Here is a 15,656-nt window from a genome sequence, read left to right as displayed (position 1 = left end):
TTGATCCTATAGGCCTCAGCTGTTATGATGGGATTTTTTTTTTGTGCTGCCTTACAGTTAGCATTCCTCCATCTTCTGTGTGAAATATGTTGACCCTATTAAATGTTCTAGACTGCAGAACACAGCTCAGAGGGAGGGCCAAAGAAACCATCCTACACGGAGGCAGAGAGCCAGCACTCAGCTCTGCTGGCAGCCATCCGTGGGCACAGAGGAGCCTGCAACCTGCGGAAGGTAAGAGAAGGGCATTCCATGGCAGGATGGCTTCACACGCCTGCTCCCCCAGTGACCCAGGTAGATGCTGCAAAAGCCAGGGCAACCCTCAGATTTTCTAATCAGATGCTAAGCCATCATCGGAGTGGCCAACGCAACCCCTGGGAGAGGCGTTGAGGGGTGGTGCCCAGCTCCAAGAGGCGAGGACAGCCACTGCACAGGAGAGGCGAGAGCTTCCAGAGACTCTCCCTCCACTTCCTGAACGTGTAACTCCCACCAGCACACCTAACACTGAGCACTTTCCCAAATGTCGTGGATGCCCAGCGTGGCTTCAGGACTCAGATCACTGGGCAGCTAGGAGTAAGCAGCCTCTCGCCTCTGGGAAGGAAGTTGCCGCATACTCGAGCACTGGTTTGGCACAACCTGAGGAGCCAACATGGGCTTGAGTTTAGGGGCAGGCCCCTGTCATCTGGCTTTCACAGGCCCACCTGCGTGGAGTGTGTGTCCTCCCCAACGATTCTTCAGAGTGGTGTGTGGCCTCCGGGTCTGTCCTCACCTGCCAAGACGAGTAGGAGATCTGAGAGTTCTCAGTAAGGCGCGTCTGCCAGCCCTGCTCCCTGCAGTCGGTGCTGGCCGCCGGGGGAGCAGGGGACAGTGAGCAGACACACCTCCTGGGCTTGTTGAAGGGTGACATAGTCAGCTGTGCGCAGCTCGCCCAGAGGGAGCTCTGCGGACGTGGCTGTTTAACCCTCTCGTTGCTAGGTGACGTCCTTCGCCTCGGAGGAGCTCCAGAGCGTCCGCGACGCTGCACTGTCTGCACACGGGTCGGAACCCCAGGGGCTGGAAGACCTTGGCATTCAACCCCTGCCACCCCCACCCCCTCCGGCCACCCAGGCTCCCTCCACGTCCAGGACAGCGTCCAGGTCCAGCTCAGGCCCCCTCAACAACCCAGTGGATGCCAGGCAGGCCTTGATGGATGCCATCCGCTCTGGCACGGGGGCTGCGAGATTGAGAAAGGTGACGAGGGACTGTGTGTGAGCACTCGTGCTGGGATGCCGCCTGTGGGAGGGTGAGGGGTGGCCGACAGTGCTGTGTCCCTTAGCACATTGACTCAGCTGGCTGGGGAAGTCAGCCCCCAGACCAGCTCCTGGGGGCATAGGGGAGGTCCCCACCACACCTCAAACCCCTGAGCGCATTTCCGTCCCCCACCGCTGACTCTGGTCCAGGGACAGGCTGGACAGGAGTGTGTGATGTGTCCTGTGGAGCACACGCCGCACTCAGGCCTCAGCCTGGATGGAGGCTGCCGGCATGATCTCATTCTCTCTCTTTCTTTTTGCTAGCGTAATGTTTGAAAATTATTCCCTTTGAACTCTCTTAGGCAGAGCTCACACTTTCTGGTTCTCCGCAGTTTCTATCTCTGTTTGGCCCTATGCTGGTCTGTGTGGTTATACCCTGCTTGGTCCCTGAAAGCATGGAATCTGGGCCCCCGCGAAAGGGTTCTCGAATTAAAAGGACTCTAGGGCCGGACAGCTTTTGAGATCTGTTTCAACTCCAAAGTGATTCTGTAACTGGATTGATCCTCTATTCCTGCCCATTTCTGTGGGTTGGGGAGTTATGCTAATAATAGGGAGGCTAGTGGTAGGTATTTTCTGAGAGATTATTTCCAGATCCTAAACATATGTTTTCACATGCACCTGAAGAGGTCAGTACTAAGATTATCTTCATTTTTTATACGAAGTAAACAAGGCTCAGAAAATCTGAGGAACTTGGACTCAGACGACAGGGGTCCGTTCAGGCACAGAAAGTATTGTAAGCAGGTACCCTCTCTGCTGCATGGTCTGTGGGAGAGCAGGTAGCCCACGAGACGAGGTGGGCCACTGTCATGTAGGGTTGCTGGCGCTGCTGAAAGGGCAGAGTGCTCTCCTGTTTCCCACCAGGAGCCTTTGGCAGCAGAGGAGAGGGGCGGAGGCCCACACCCCTCACAGGCAGCGTGGCTGTGAAAGCCAGTCCTCCCTGAAGCCCAGAGATGCCCAGCGGTGGTACTCTGTTCAGGATGGCCTGAACACCCACTGACTAGGAGCTCCATGGCTTTCCAAGCTCCCCGGGTGCCACTGTCACAGCTCTCTGTCAACCCCCAGAGCTTGTCCCAGTGTGAGAGCGAGGCGTCCATGGCTGTGTGCACGTGGCCCTCTGTAGGGACCCAAGATATCATGTAGCAAGGATGCTGGCCATTATCACTAAACACAGCCCCACTCAGGGTGCTGGAAAGAGAAAATAAACTCTTAACCCAATGGCAATGGAGTGGAAATTTCCCACTCTCTCCTTCCGAGGGGGTGGGGGGGGTAGTTAAAAATTACCGAGGGCTTTTGGTTTTCTTCATCCTTTTTTCATTTTTACAGAATTTATGTACTGATGAACTTAGGCACTTATATTACATAGAATGAGGGAAAAGTGAAGAAATTGGGCTGAGTGGCTAAATAAAGATCCTAGAAATTAGACCCCATGAATTCTGATGATAGTGGCTCTTTCGGTTCACCTGGAGACAGCTTCTCTCCTCCAACACGTCGCAATATCAAATGGAAAATGCCAGTTGTTCAAAGTCCTTCTTGAGGAGTGCAAAGCAGTGTAGCTGGTCATCAGCCCTAATGACCTGGTACATTTTTGAGTTTCTAAAACAGTATTTCTCTCTCTTTTTTTTTTTTTTTTTGGCGAGGAACATTGTCCCTGAGCTAACATCTGTGCCGAGCTTCCTCTATTTTGTATGTGGGACACCGCCACAGCACAGCTTGATGAGCCACGTGTAGGTCTGTGCCCAGGATCCAAACCTGCAGACCCCAGGCCACTGAAGTGGAGGGCATGAAGTTAACCACTAGGCCACCAGGCCAGCCCCTAAAACAGTATTTCTCAAATACTAGGCATCCACAGGACATCTACATCCTGAAGCAGGCTTTTCAGGGCTTTGAGCCTATAAATCTGCAATTTTCAAGTATTTACCAAATGTCTTATTCAGGTTTGGGATAATTATCTATGTCTTTGAGCTTTTGATATATATTGAATAACACTGAATGTAATTACAGTAGTCCCCCCCTTATCCATGGGAGATACTTTCCAAGACACCCCTGTAAATGCCTGAAATCATGGATAGTACTGAACCCTAGATGTACTATTTTTTTCTCATACATACCTATGATAGAGTTTAATTTATAAATTAGGCATAGTAAGAGATTACAACAATAACTAATAATAAAACAGAATAATTATAGCAATATACTATAGTAAAAGTTGTGTGAATGTGATCTCTCTCAGAATATCTTATTGTCCTGTACTCACCCTTCTTCTTGTGGTGATGTGAGATGATACAGTGCCCACGTGACAGGATGAAGTGAGGTGAGTGATGCAGGCATTGAGATGTAGCTACTCCAAGGCTACTGTTGGCTACTACAAGGCTACGATATGTCAGAAAGAGGACCCTCTGCTGCAGGTGATCCAGGATCGTGGAGCCATGACAATGTCGATGGTTAGATGTCAGGAACAGATGATGGGGATGGTTGGGGATCCTCGATAGTTGAAGGTTTTTTTGCCAAAACTTTTTGGAAAAATATTGTAATCAGAAGTTGTTATCGCTTTCTTTTGATCTTATCAAAATGTTGCTTTAGAGATTGTAATCCTTTAGTGATCATACGGGTGACTTTAATTCTGCATTCGACCTGAGGATTGTTTCCCATGATTTTGTCTTTCAATGTCTGTGCAATTTGAAACACTTGGGCAAATTTTGGTAACGTCCACATTACTGGTTCTGCTTCAGTTTCTTCTTCTTCATCTTCATCTTCCTTTTCCTCTGTAGCTGACTCAACAAGTTCTTCCAATTTGTTAACACTTCTCGATGGCCTTCGATATGTTCCTTTACTTCTTCATCAAGCGTGTTGACAAATCCTTCTCCACCAACTTGTCTTGCTGCATGAATGGTTTCCCTAAGTTCTCCATTGGTCCCTGGGAAGCCTTTAAAATCACTTGCGACTTCACCCTGTAAGCTCTTCCAGCCGCATTTATAGTTCTGGTTTTAATTCATCCATTGCAGCTCTGATGAATGTTATTGGTCAGCGGTAGTGAATGATTTCCAGCACTGCATTATGTCCAGATTAGAGTCCGCATCAATTGCTGAGCGAATGCAGTTGAATACCAGGCAGGTGTATGTGGCCTTAACAAGCTGAATGATGCCCTGGTCAAGGGCATCCAAGGGCAACCTCACTGAAGCAGTGAAATTGTATTTGGAGGTAAAAATACAACCTCAGCATTTTCATTTTCATAGCAAACAGATTCAGGATGGCCAGGTGCATTATCTGTTATTAATAGGACTTTAAATTCCAAACCTTCCTCTCCTAAGTATTTCTTCACTTCTGGAATGAAGCATTGGTGAAACCATTCCATTAACAAGATGACTGTCTACCATGCTCTTTGATTATGTTGCCAGAAAAGGGCAGATAATTTTTGTTTTTGTTTTTGAGAGCACATGGGTTCTTTGCTCTGTACACTCTGCCTGGCTTTATTATATGCCCTGCAGCGTTGCTATGTAGTACCACAGTTAATCTGTTCTTCTATGTTTTATGCCCTGGTGGCTCCTTTGCACTTATATGATTGTAGTTTCTATTGGGCATCTTCTTCTATAGAGAAGAGCCCAGTTTCATCACAGTTGAAGACTTGCTTTGGATCTATCCTATCTCCTTAGTCAACTTCTTCAACTCTGCTGGAAATGTGGCAGCAGCTTCTTCACTGGCAGATGCAGCCTCCCCAGTAATTTTTATATTTTTCAGTCCAAACCTGTTCCTGAATCTGTGTAACCATCCCTTGCAGTAAATGGCTTGTTATCACGCGTTTCAGGGGACCCCTTACTGAAGTCTTTGTATAGGCTCAGTGCTTTCTGGCGAAATACATTGCAGTCAATCGGAACACGTTTTCAGTTCATGTCTTCCACTCAAATGTAATGCTTTTCCATCTTAACTAAGCACTTACCACACACTGCGGTCATAACTTTTGTAGTTTGAGATGTGACAGCAAAACTAGCATGAATTTCTTTTTTCCTTCTTCACATTTTCAGGGATAATATTTGTTGTTGCCATAGATCTTGGCAACCTCAGCATACAATTTTTTTTCTTTTTTTTTTTTTTTGTGAAGAAGATCAGCCCTGAGCTAACATCCATGCTAATCCTCCTCCTTTTTTTTTTGCTGAGGAAGACTGGCTCTGAGCTAACATCCATTGCCAATCCTCCTCTTTTTTTTTTTCTTCCCCAAAGCCCCAGTAGATAGTTGTATGTCATAGTTGCACATCCCTCTAGTTGCTGTATGTGGGACGCAGCCTCAGCATGACCGAAGTAGTGTGTCAGTGCGCAGCCAGGATCCGAACCTGGGCCGCCAGTAGCGGAGCGCGCACACCTAACTGCTAAGCCACTGGGCCGGCCCAATTTTTTTTCTTATTAAGACAAGAACTTTCATCTTTTCACTTATAGGAAGCACTTTACGGCTTCTCTTTGGTGTATCCGAATTGCCAGCATCACTACTCTTGCGCTTTGGGGCCGTTATTAAGTACAATAATGGTTATGTGAACACAAGCACTGCAATACCTTGTCAGTCGATCTGACAACTGAGAGGGCTACTAAGTGACTGATAGGCAGGTAGTGTATTCAGTGTGGATCTGCTGGACAAAGGGATGGGTCACGTCCCGAGTGGGACGGAGCAGGACGGCTCACGATTTCATCCTACTACTCAGGACGGCACACAATTTAAAACTTATGAATGGTTTATTTCTGGAATTTTCCATTTAGTGTTTTCAGACCCTAGTTGACCATGGGTAACTGAAACCACAGAAAGCGAAACTTCAGATAAGTGGAGGACTAGAGTATATAAAGGCTATGAGCACACGCCATACTTGTTTCTTATATACCTCATCTCATTGACTGATTTTTGAGTCTTTTCAAAATGGATATTAATGTCTCCACCTTGCAGGAGTCATGAGGAGCCAGGGGTCCAGAAAAGTGAAAGGCTTTTGCCCAAGGTTATACAGCTAGGAAGTTCCAGACAACTACAAATCTAAACCTCAGGCTTTCTCTCTGAGAGTACACTCCTGTGCTTTCCAGAAAGAAAGAAAAAAACAAGTTGGGAAATTTTCTGAAGGAACAGAGGAAGTTGTTCTTGCTGTGAGAAAGAAGGCAGGGAGAAAGCAAGGACAGTGGGTGGAGAAGGGCCGGGACTAGACGTGGCAGGTTGGGCATTTGGTGGTGACGCAGAAGGGAGCGTGTGCCTCTGGACCCCAGGCAGGCAGCGCGAGACCTGGGCGTGCCTGGAGAAGGTCCTTGTGACTGTGAGGTTCTGGCACTGGGCCAAGGCCAGGTGGTTGTTTCTCACAATCTCAGTGTTCTTTCAGCTGCTTCAAATGGCATTCCAAAGCCTACGTTTCAATTGTTTCTTGGATGAGCCTAAGTACAGTGGCCTGCCTTATCCATCCTGGAAAGATCTAGGCAGTAAATATTTATATGGCGTGTCTGAGGTTTTGATGCCTGAACAGTTTACAAGATGCCCTGGGGCTGAAAGCGGGACCCTGAGTGACCAGGGTGAGTGTGACACGAGAGAACATGTCCCTTCACTCTTTATCACTGTTCTCCCCGAATGTACCGCATCTCACATGGATGCCTCAGGGCTGACTTACAGCACTGTATCACTGCTCTCCCCGGTGACTGTGGCACCTTCTCCCCACTTGCACTCTGCATCTTAGAATCACGTAAAACCTGCTGAAGGAAATGTGACTTAGGAGGCCAGGAACTGGGTGATCCACCCGCCAAACAGCCTCAGTTCAGCCTCCGTCAGGGACAAAGGTGCAGCTGGGCCAGTCTGGCCTCACCTGGAACCAATGATCTGTTCTCCTGGAGGTGTGTCCCTGACTTCATTTTCTGGTGGCTTGCCCTCTTATTTGTGTGGAGCAGTAGACCTGTGGCACCAGGGGACATCTGCAATTTAGGCAACAAGGGTCAACTATGTATTTTCCTAAGAAGCCTGGTTAGATGGCACTTCTCTGCTCAGCGTGGACCGTGGAGGCTTCTGCTGGCTTTGTAGCAAATGCACTTTGTGTATGTTATGGCACTTGAACCTCAAATCATTTGAGCTTTGCCTCTTATTACTTCTTTAGCTTCCTGTCACCTTTTGGGATTTTAAAGTTATATAATCATGAGGAAAATACAATAAATGTAGGGCTCTGGGATCCATGCAGCGTAGGTTGGGCTCTCCATAGGCACTCAATATGTGCAGATTCTCCTCCATCTGCTCTTGGGTGTTCAGTGAGGGCTCCAGGACAGGTATGGCCAAGAGAACATCCTGGATCTGAGGGGTGTTACTGGCTTTCTCAGAGCTGGTGTGAGGGCTGTAAATGTGTGAGTCTGCTGGCTTCCTTCCTCCGGTAATCAACCCCACCTCTTCTCGTTGACTGGGGTGCCCAACCATCCTGGGAAGACTTTTAAGCATGCAAGAATTTCAGTGCAAAAAGTGGGATGGTTGGTCACCCTACCTTTAATACACAAGTTTGCATTGGCAGTGATGCTGCTTATGATAAAATACAAAAGGGTGGATTTGATGCAGAAGGAATAATCACCTTAAAAATTACTTTGCTATTTTTCAAGGCAATTGAAAGTACATTTGTCTTCTCAGTGTGAATCACATAATTTCTCTGCCTCTGTATTTGTGCTTGTCAGAGAAATTTCCAGCTCTCAGTGTCTTTCCTCCACCTCCAGATGAGAGCATTTGCCTCTCTGCTCGGTCTCCTGTTACTGCTTCAGTGAAACACCCACTCTTCCTGAGTGCAGTGTTTAGATGGCCCCCAGTATTCACCTCTTTCTTCCACTCAGTCCCACATTCATATTTACGGTAAAACTGTTGGAGCTGACTGCCTTCATTGGCCTGTTTTAAATGCGTTATTTCAGAGGGGCTGGAATGTACAGCAAGTGCCCTCATAAGCCATGTTTATATTAAAACATTCGTATGTCCAGTCATTCGTTCCGCAAGCATTTCCTGAGACCCCGCCGGGGTCCGGGGACTGTAGTAGCTGCTCATGATAGAAAGATGAATGAAGCATTGTCTGTGCTCTCAGGGACTCTCAGCCAGAAAGAGAGAAAGACAGGGTGTGGAGTTTGCTGTTGACCTTAGGAACTTCTCACACAGTGAGAGACGTGATAGAGCCCCAGGACCTTTTCCTTATGGGTTATAGCTTTCCTCCAAAGAGGGGAGCAGAGCAAGCTTTTACTTGGTCACCTTCCTGGACGTAAAGGCTGTAGCTTGCATTCCACAGACAGGAAAGTGGGGCACATATGTCGTAAGTGACTTATCCCATGCGTTAACTAGGTCAGTGCCGCTGCTGAGCCAGGCTCCCTCTAGCCAGGCTGCTTTGGGAAATGCCTCATTAAGCCACATGGCAGTCCCCGCCTTACTTCCAGGCCCTCACAGGTGCGCATTTTCCCACTGCAGGAATTAACTGATGCAAACCACACACGTGGCCTTCACGGTACACCTTGTGAGAAATATTAGCCATATGACACTATCACCCTAAATGCCCAGGAGGCCCCACGCCTCCAGAAAACAACAGCGGCAAACCTCTGTTCTAAGCCTGTGTCCTCGCTTGTGGCTTTGACTGGAAATCCAAGTTTCTGTGACTTTCTGTTTTCTTGTTTTTTCTGAAGCTGACAAGATTTATTAGAGGCAATTTCTTTATAACATTTATTAGTGCACAAAACTTTAATAATATGTTTGTCACCATTCATTCAAATACTGCATAACAATTTAGTTAAGAGTATAAATATATGTATACAAAATTTTACAAAGACACGGAAAGGTTTCTGACCAATAGCGATTGAGGGGGGTGATTTAGGGGAATAGTGATTTAGGTCAGAATGTGAAGAGTGTCATCAGCAATAATTGCATCGCACGCCAGGTTTGGGCTGCTCATTCTGTAGACCTTTGATGTGTTTTGGTTGCGTTGGAGTAGTTCAGAGGTACCAACGGCTCAGTTCTGTCTGTTGGCCCTTGGCGTGTGACCATTCTGCCTGTCGCAAGTCTACCAGGGGACCCGCTTCTTCAGCGAGAGGAACTCAGGGAAGCCTGTTGTGAGAGGCCACCTAATGAATGCAGTGACCCGCCTCAGGGCCTTCATAAAGGCTGTTCCTTGCTCCTGGAAGGCTGTTCACCATCTTTTACCAGCAACTTCCTGCTCATCCTACGTGTTCCTGTGGAAACGCAAGCCCTCAGAAAGACTCCCCCAGTCCCCGGGCTGGGGTAGGTTCCCCTGTCAGAGCGTCGTATCATTTTCCTTCGTAATCACATCGTGGCTCTAATTTCCGTAACAGTCAATGTGACTTCTGTTTCCTGCATGCCCCTCCTACCACACCGTGCGCTCCAGCATATCCCAGCCCTGGCACAGCTCCAGCCACATGGTGGGGGTTCAGTCACTAGTTATCGGGAGGAGAGAGAGAGAGAGAGAGAGCTCCCTCTTTGCCTGCCATGTTTCCTGGCTCTTCAACTAGTGGCCTAGCACACGTCGGCTTCCAGAGGCTCATAACTCATTTCTATCATAATCGTTATAAAATCTTGCCAAGAATCTACTTCAAGCTGGAAGAAACCATCTTCTTTTCCAAAGGAAAAGTTCTGTGCATCTCCAGGCTTCAGTCAGCTGTCCCACCCCCGTTCTGCAGAGTCGGCCAGCAGCTGCGTGCCTGGCTCACCTGGGAGTGCATCTGCCCCCAATCTAACCTGTCCAGGCTGGAAGACGGGAACTTATATAGAGAATCCTGCTGCATCTTACAATTTCTTTCCTCCCCCGGACACCATTTCCCTATCACCACTGTTCATTTTACCTTTCTGCGTATAAACATTATTCTCCTTGGCAGACAAGGAAGCAAAATAAAACTTGGAGATTTTTACAGCTTTCTGGCTTGGCCTCAAACTGCAAGTTTTTCCCTTCATTGATTTTCTTCTTGTCCAACCCAAATAAAAAGAGACTCTTTTAGGAAGCCTCAGGGAACGTCCCGATGCTCTCCTTCCAAGCTGTGCCTCACAGCACGCCCTCCTCCTCGGTGTGCGCCTGCTCTCCTCCTTGCACCTTGATCTGGTGACACCCGTCCTGGTGCTAGTCCACTAGTTGTGAAAGCAGCCGCTTGGCAACAGAACTCTCCCATGCCTCAACCCAGACAGCAGTCATTTCCCAATGTGGCTTCAGCTTGGGTTGGCACTAATGGCCGTCAGTATGGTTCATACCACATTTGTGGTTAGCTGGATCACCCAGCTCTCTTTTGTTAAATTGTCTAAACCAGATCTTTTTAATGCTGTCCTTCTGCAATTTCCTTTTTTACATCAAATTTTAGGAGTTTTTCCTTTTCCCTCCTAAATATCTTCTTAGTTTACTGAGAACTTTTCAAATCTGGATTCAACCGTCATATTGATGTTAGTGGTGGGGAGCATGCCTCCCAGGTCTTCGACGCAGCCATTGATTCAAATGCTCACCAGCCCAGGGCTACTGCGTCGTGGACGTTCAGGTGGCTGGGCTGGTCCTGTCCTAAGTAGGCTCGCTGCCCAGCAGAAATGACCAGCCCCTCCTTTCTTCACTGTCCTGCCCTGTAACTCCCCTCACTGGGCCACATTCCCACTCACCCCTTCGTGCCTGAGAGATTTCCCTTAGCAACATGGAACTGCCTTCTGAAAGTGGCTTATCCCCCTGTGCTAGGTTTTAGGTGACCAAGGTATGCTGGCACCGTCTCCTGCCCCACCCTCAAACCTTCGTTACATTTGTCACCTCAACCCAGCTGCTCAGAAGCTCAGTGAAATGGCCCTGGTGATGGTGACAGTGTGGCGAGGTACATCAAAAGCCCCACTGAGCTGGTCTGCTGGAGAGATGCTCTTAGTCTCTAATGCAGTATCATCACTCCCATTTCCCGGTGATGGGGCAGAGTGAGTGAGGCCCTCTCCGAGGCTCACGCCACCCACGTGCAAAGTCAGACTCCAGAGGATGTGATCTCAACTCTACACGCGTCCTTGTTTTTTTCCAAGAGTTTTGCTAAATGATGTCTTAGTGTCATTCTTTTTTTCCAATTTTATTGAAATATAATTGACACACAGCATTGTATAAGATTAATGTGTATAGCATAATGACTTGACTTAACATATATTGTGAAATGATTACCACAGTAAGTTTGGTTAACATCTGTGCATCATCTCATATACATACAAAAAAAAAGTTTTTCTCCTTGTGATGAGAACTCTTAGGATTCACTCTCTTAACAACTTTTGTATATATCATACAGCAGCGTTGGCTAAGGTCATCATGTACATTGCATCCTTAGTCCTATGTATCTTATACCTGGAAGTTTGTACCTTTTGACCACCTTCCTCCAGTTCTCCCACCCTCCACCCCCAGCCTCTAGTAACCACAAATTTGATCTCTTTTTCTATGCATTTGGTTTTCTTTTTGTTTTTTTTTAGATTCCACACGTTAAGTGAGATCATACAGTATTTGTCTTTCTCTGTTTGACTTGTTGTACCTCGCATAATGCCCTCAAGGTCCATCCATGTTGTCACAAATGGCAGGATTTCCTTCTTTTTATGGCTAATATTCCAATATTGTGTGTGTGTGTGGGTATACCACAACTTCTTTATCCATTGATGCAATTACTGGTTATTGTAAATAATGCTGCAATGAGCATGGGAGTGCAGATATCTCTTCCACATAGTGTTTTTGTTTTCTTTGGATATATAGCCAGAAGTAGAATTGCTGGATCATATGGTAGTTCTATTTTAATTTTTTGAGGAACCTCGATACATGTTCATGTTTTAAATCCAGTGGAACCTCTGTTGTCTTTTTCAGGAAATTCAAGCCAGCTGAAGTGTTTGCTAGGAAGCCCATCTAGGCCTCATAGCTCTCTTCTCTTATTTTTGATCAATCCAGTTTAACATCAAAACCCATTTTTGTTGTTGTTTTATAAAGGATTTATTCTATCTTTTTGTCATAAAATTTTTCAAAAGATATTGAAAAGTTGAAATAATTGTGCAGTAAACCCCCATACCCACCACCAAGAGTTGATAATAACATATAATATCTGCTATCTTGTTTGATCATATATCTATCCACTTATCTACCTCTCTACTCGCCTACATGAAATTATTTTATGCATTTTAAAGTTAATTGCAACATCCATACACTCCACTCCTAAATAATTTATTATGCATATTATTAGACTTTAATATTTTTATAGTTGTTTTTAAGATAAAATTTACATATGGTGAAATGCACAAATCTTAAGGGTACCATTTGATGAGATCAAAACCTATTTTTGCAGTCCTCACCCTCACTAAGTTTGAGTTTGGTTTTGGACAAGTATTAGGGAGAGAATAAAACGGAAATAGAAAGAGTTATTTCCAGTTCTCAGGATATGTGTGTGTGTGTGTATATGTATACATATACACACACAGTTTGGGGGTTATTTATGGCCACTTGCGTTATCTGGTTCAAAGGAAGAGCTGCCCCGGCACAGCTGTGTGTAGGATGGTTGGAGAAGGGAGATTGTGGGTAGAGAGGGAAATTAGAAGATGCTGTACCAGCCCAGAGCAGTGGAAATGGACTGATCTATGCTGCTGACCGTGCAAAAGGAAAGAAGGAAGAAAACAAAGCTTTTTAAATATTTCCAATTCTCACCTGTTTAAAAAGAATCCCTGGGAATGTCTGATTCTGTCCAAAATGAAATCTGAGGGACTGGATTTACCTGAAAAAAACAAAAATTCCCATAAAATATAAGAAACAATGGTTTTCAATCCAATGAACATCAGGCAACAAGGAACAGGGTCCCTGAGAAACAGGAAACAAACGAGGTGAGCCTGTGATTCCCCCACCTCTCTGTGTTGAAAGAGTTTCCAGTTCATGGTGCAGAAGAGACAGGCAGATTCCCTGAGTTGAGAAGCAGACCTGAGAATCTGGGGAGACCAAGGCAACTGAAGTTTGCAAGGCAGAGTCCTGAAGAAGAGATTGAACCTCAGAGAGAGAACTCCAGAGACCTGCAGAGGGTCCCTGGAATATTCAGTGAAGTGCTGATCAGCACGTGCAAGTGAGGCTGGGAATAGACCACCTAATAGGATTAGATGGAGGAGTACCTAGAGCTCACACAAGGCCAAGGGGGCACCTGTTTCCACCAGCCAGACTAGAAGACCTCGTAACTCTTGGTCATTGGGTAGAGCATTCAGGAGGTCTTGCCTCAGTCGTGGGCAATAATGAGATTCATGCTGCCCAGCAAATCTTAAAAGCAACACCTGAAAGGATCAAACTGTTTTCACATACCTGCATCCCGGAACAAAGCTCAAGAATATTTGTAGGAATGCAAAACTGTCTGGCACCCAACAAGGTAAAATTGACAATGTCCAGATCCAAAGGTTCCCAGTCCCGCAAAGAGGCAGGAAAACATGAAACACTATAAGCTGAAAATCAATTAATCAAAACCCTAAAATGGACACAGATGTGAGAATTGACAGATAAGGATATTAAAACAGTTAATATAACTATATTTAAAGAATCCAAATAATACCAATATGTTCTGTGACCACAACAGGATTAAATTAGAAATCAGTAACAAAATGATCTCTGGAAAATCCCCAATGTTTGAAAACCAAATAAAACAGTTCTAAATCACCCATGGGTCAAAGAAAAATCAAAAGGGGAGTTAGCATTTTGAGCTGAATGTAAATTTAAACACAACATAACACGTGTGACGCTAAAGCAGTACTTGGGGGACAACTCCATCACACCGCTTACTGTGTTAGAAAAGAAGAAAGGTGGGGCCGGCCTCCTGGCATAGTGATTGAGTCTGGTGCGCTCCACTTTGGCAGCCCAGGTTCATGGATTTGGATCCCGGGCAACGACTTACACCACTCATCAAGCCATGCCGTGGCAGCATCCCACATACAAAGTAGAGGAAGACTGGCACAGATGTTAGCTCAGGGCTAATATTCCTCAAGCAAAAAAAAAAAAAAAAGAAGAAGAAGAAAGGTCTTAAATGAGAAACCTCACTTCCACCTTAAGAAATTAGAAAAAGAAGAACAGATTTAAACCTAAAATAAGCAGAAGAAAATAAATAATAAAGGTCAGAGCAGAACTCAATGAAATAAAAAAGAAAAAAAGAATGAAGAAAAATCAATCAAACCAACAGCTTGTTCTTTTTTTTTTTTTTTTAATTTTTTGTTTATTGCAGTAACATTGGTTTATAACATTGTAAAAATTTCAGGTGTACATCATTGTACTTCTATTTCTGCATAGATTACATCATGTTCACCACCAAAATACTAATTACAACCCATCACCACACATATGTACCGAATTATCCCTTTCACCCTCCTCCCTCCCCCCTTCCCCTCTGGTAACCACCAATCCAATCTCTGTCCCTATGTGTTTGTTTATTGTTGTTATTATCTACTACTTAATGAAGGAAATCATACGGTATTTGACCTTCTCCCTCTGACTTATTTCACTTTGCATTATACCCTCAATGTTGATCCATGTTGTCACAAATGGCTGGATTTCATCGTTTCTTATGGCTGAGTAGTATTCCATTGTGTATACATACCACATCTTCTTTATCCATTCATCCCTTGATGGGCACTTAGGTTGCTTCCAAGTCTTGGCTATTGTGAATAACGCTGCAATGAACACAGGGGTGCATGTACCTTTGCAAATTGCTGTTTTCAAGTTCTTTGGATAAATACCCAACAGTGGAATAGCTGGATCATATGGTAGTTCTATCCTTGCTTTTTTGAGGAATCTCCATACTGTTTTCCATAGTGACTGCACCAGTTTGCACTCCCACCAGCAGTGTATGAGAGTTCCCTTCTCTCCACATCCTCTCCAACACGTGTTGTTTCCTGTCTTGTTAATTATAGCCATTCTGACGAGCGTGAGGTGATATCTCATTGTAGTTTTGATTTGCATTTCCCTGATAGTGATTTTGAACATCTTTTCATGTGTCTGTTGGCCATCTGTCTATCTTCTTTGGAGAAATGTCTGTTCAGGTCTTTTGCCCATTTTTTAATTGGGTTGTTAGTTTTGTTGTTGTTGAGATGCATGAGTTCTTTATATATTTTGGAGATTAAGCCCTTATCAGATGTATGGTTTGCAAATATCTTCTCCCAATTGTTAGGTTGTCTTTTCGTTTTGTTGATGGTTTCCTTTGCTGTGCAGAAGCTTTTTAGTTTGATGTAGTCCCATTTGTTTATTTTTTCTATTGTTTCTCTTGCCCGGTCAGATGTGGTGTTTGAAAAGATGTTGCTAAGACCGATGTCGAAGAGCGTAATGCCTATGTTTTCTTCTAGAAGTTTCATAGTTTCAGGTCTTACATTCAAGTCTTTAATCCATTTGGAGTTAATTTTTGTGTATGGTGTAA

The 15,656-nt window shown here is 45.3% G+C and overlaps 1 protein-coding gene across 6 annotated transcripts in view; it reads left to right on the top strand.

Annotated features, from left to right (window-relative positions):
- COBL (cordon-bleu WH2 repeat protein) overlaps positions 1 to 15,656 on the top strand; it is a 286,849-nt gene that overhangs the window by 258,562 nt on the left and 12,631 nt on the right. For all 6 annotated transcript variants that reach the window (XM_087433415.1, XM_087433307.1, XM_087433242.1 and 3 more), the window contains 2 exons: positions 112 to 231; positions 973 to 1,227. In XM_087433415.1, the coding sequence (XP_087289541.1) occupies positions 112 to 231; positions 973 to 1,227 (375 nt within the window). The remainder of the gene's footprint in view (positions 1 to 111; positions 232 to 972; positions 1,228 to 15,656) is intronic.

The sequence above is a fragment of the Ceratotherium simum genome, chromosome 1 (genome assembly GCF_057802395.1).
Source record: "Ceratotherium simum simum isolate JZ-2026a chromosome 1, ASM5780239v1, whole genome shotgun sequence".
In the NCBI taxonomy this organism is placed as follows: domain Eukaryota; kingdom Metazoa; phylum Chordata; class Mammalia; order Perissodactyla; family Rhinocerotidae; genus Ceratotherium; species Ceratotherium simum.
Note: the sequence above shows the minus strand (reverse complement) of the source record. Positions and strands in the feature narration are given on the sequence as shown.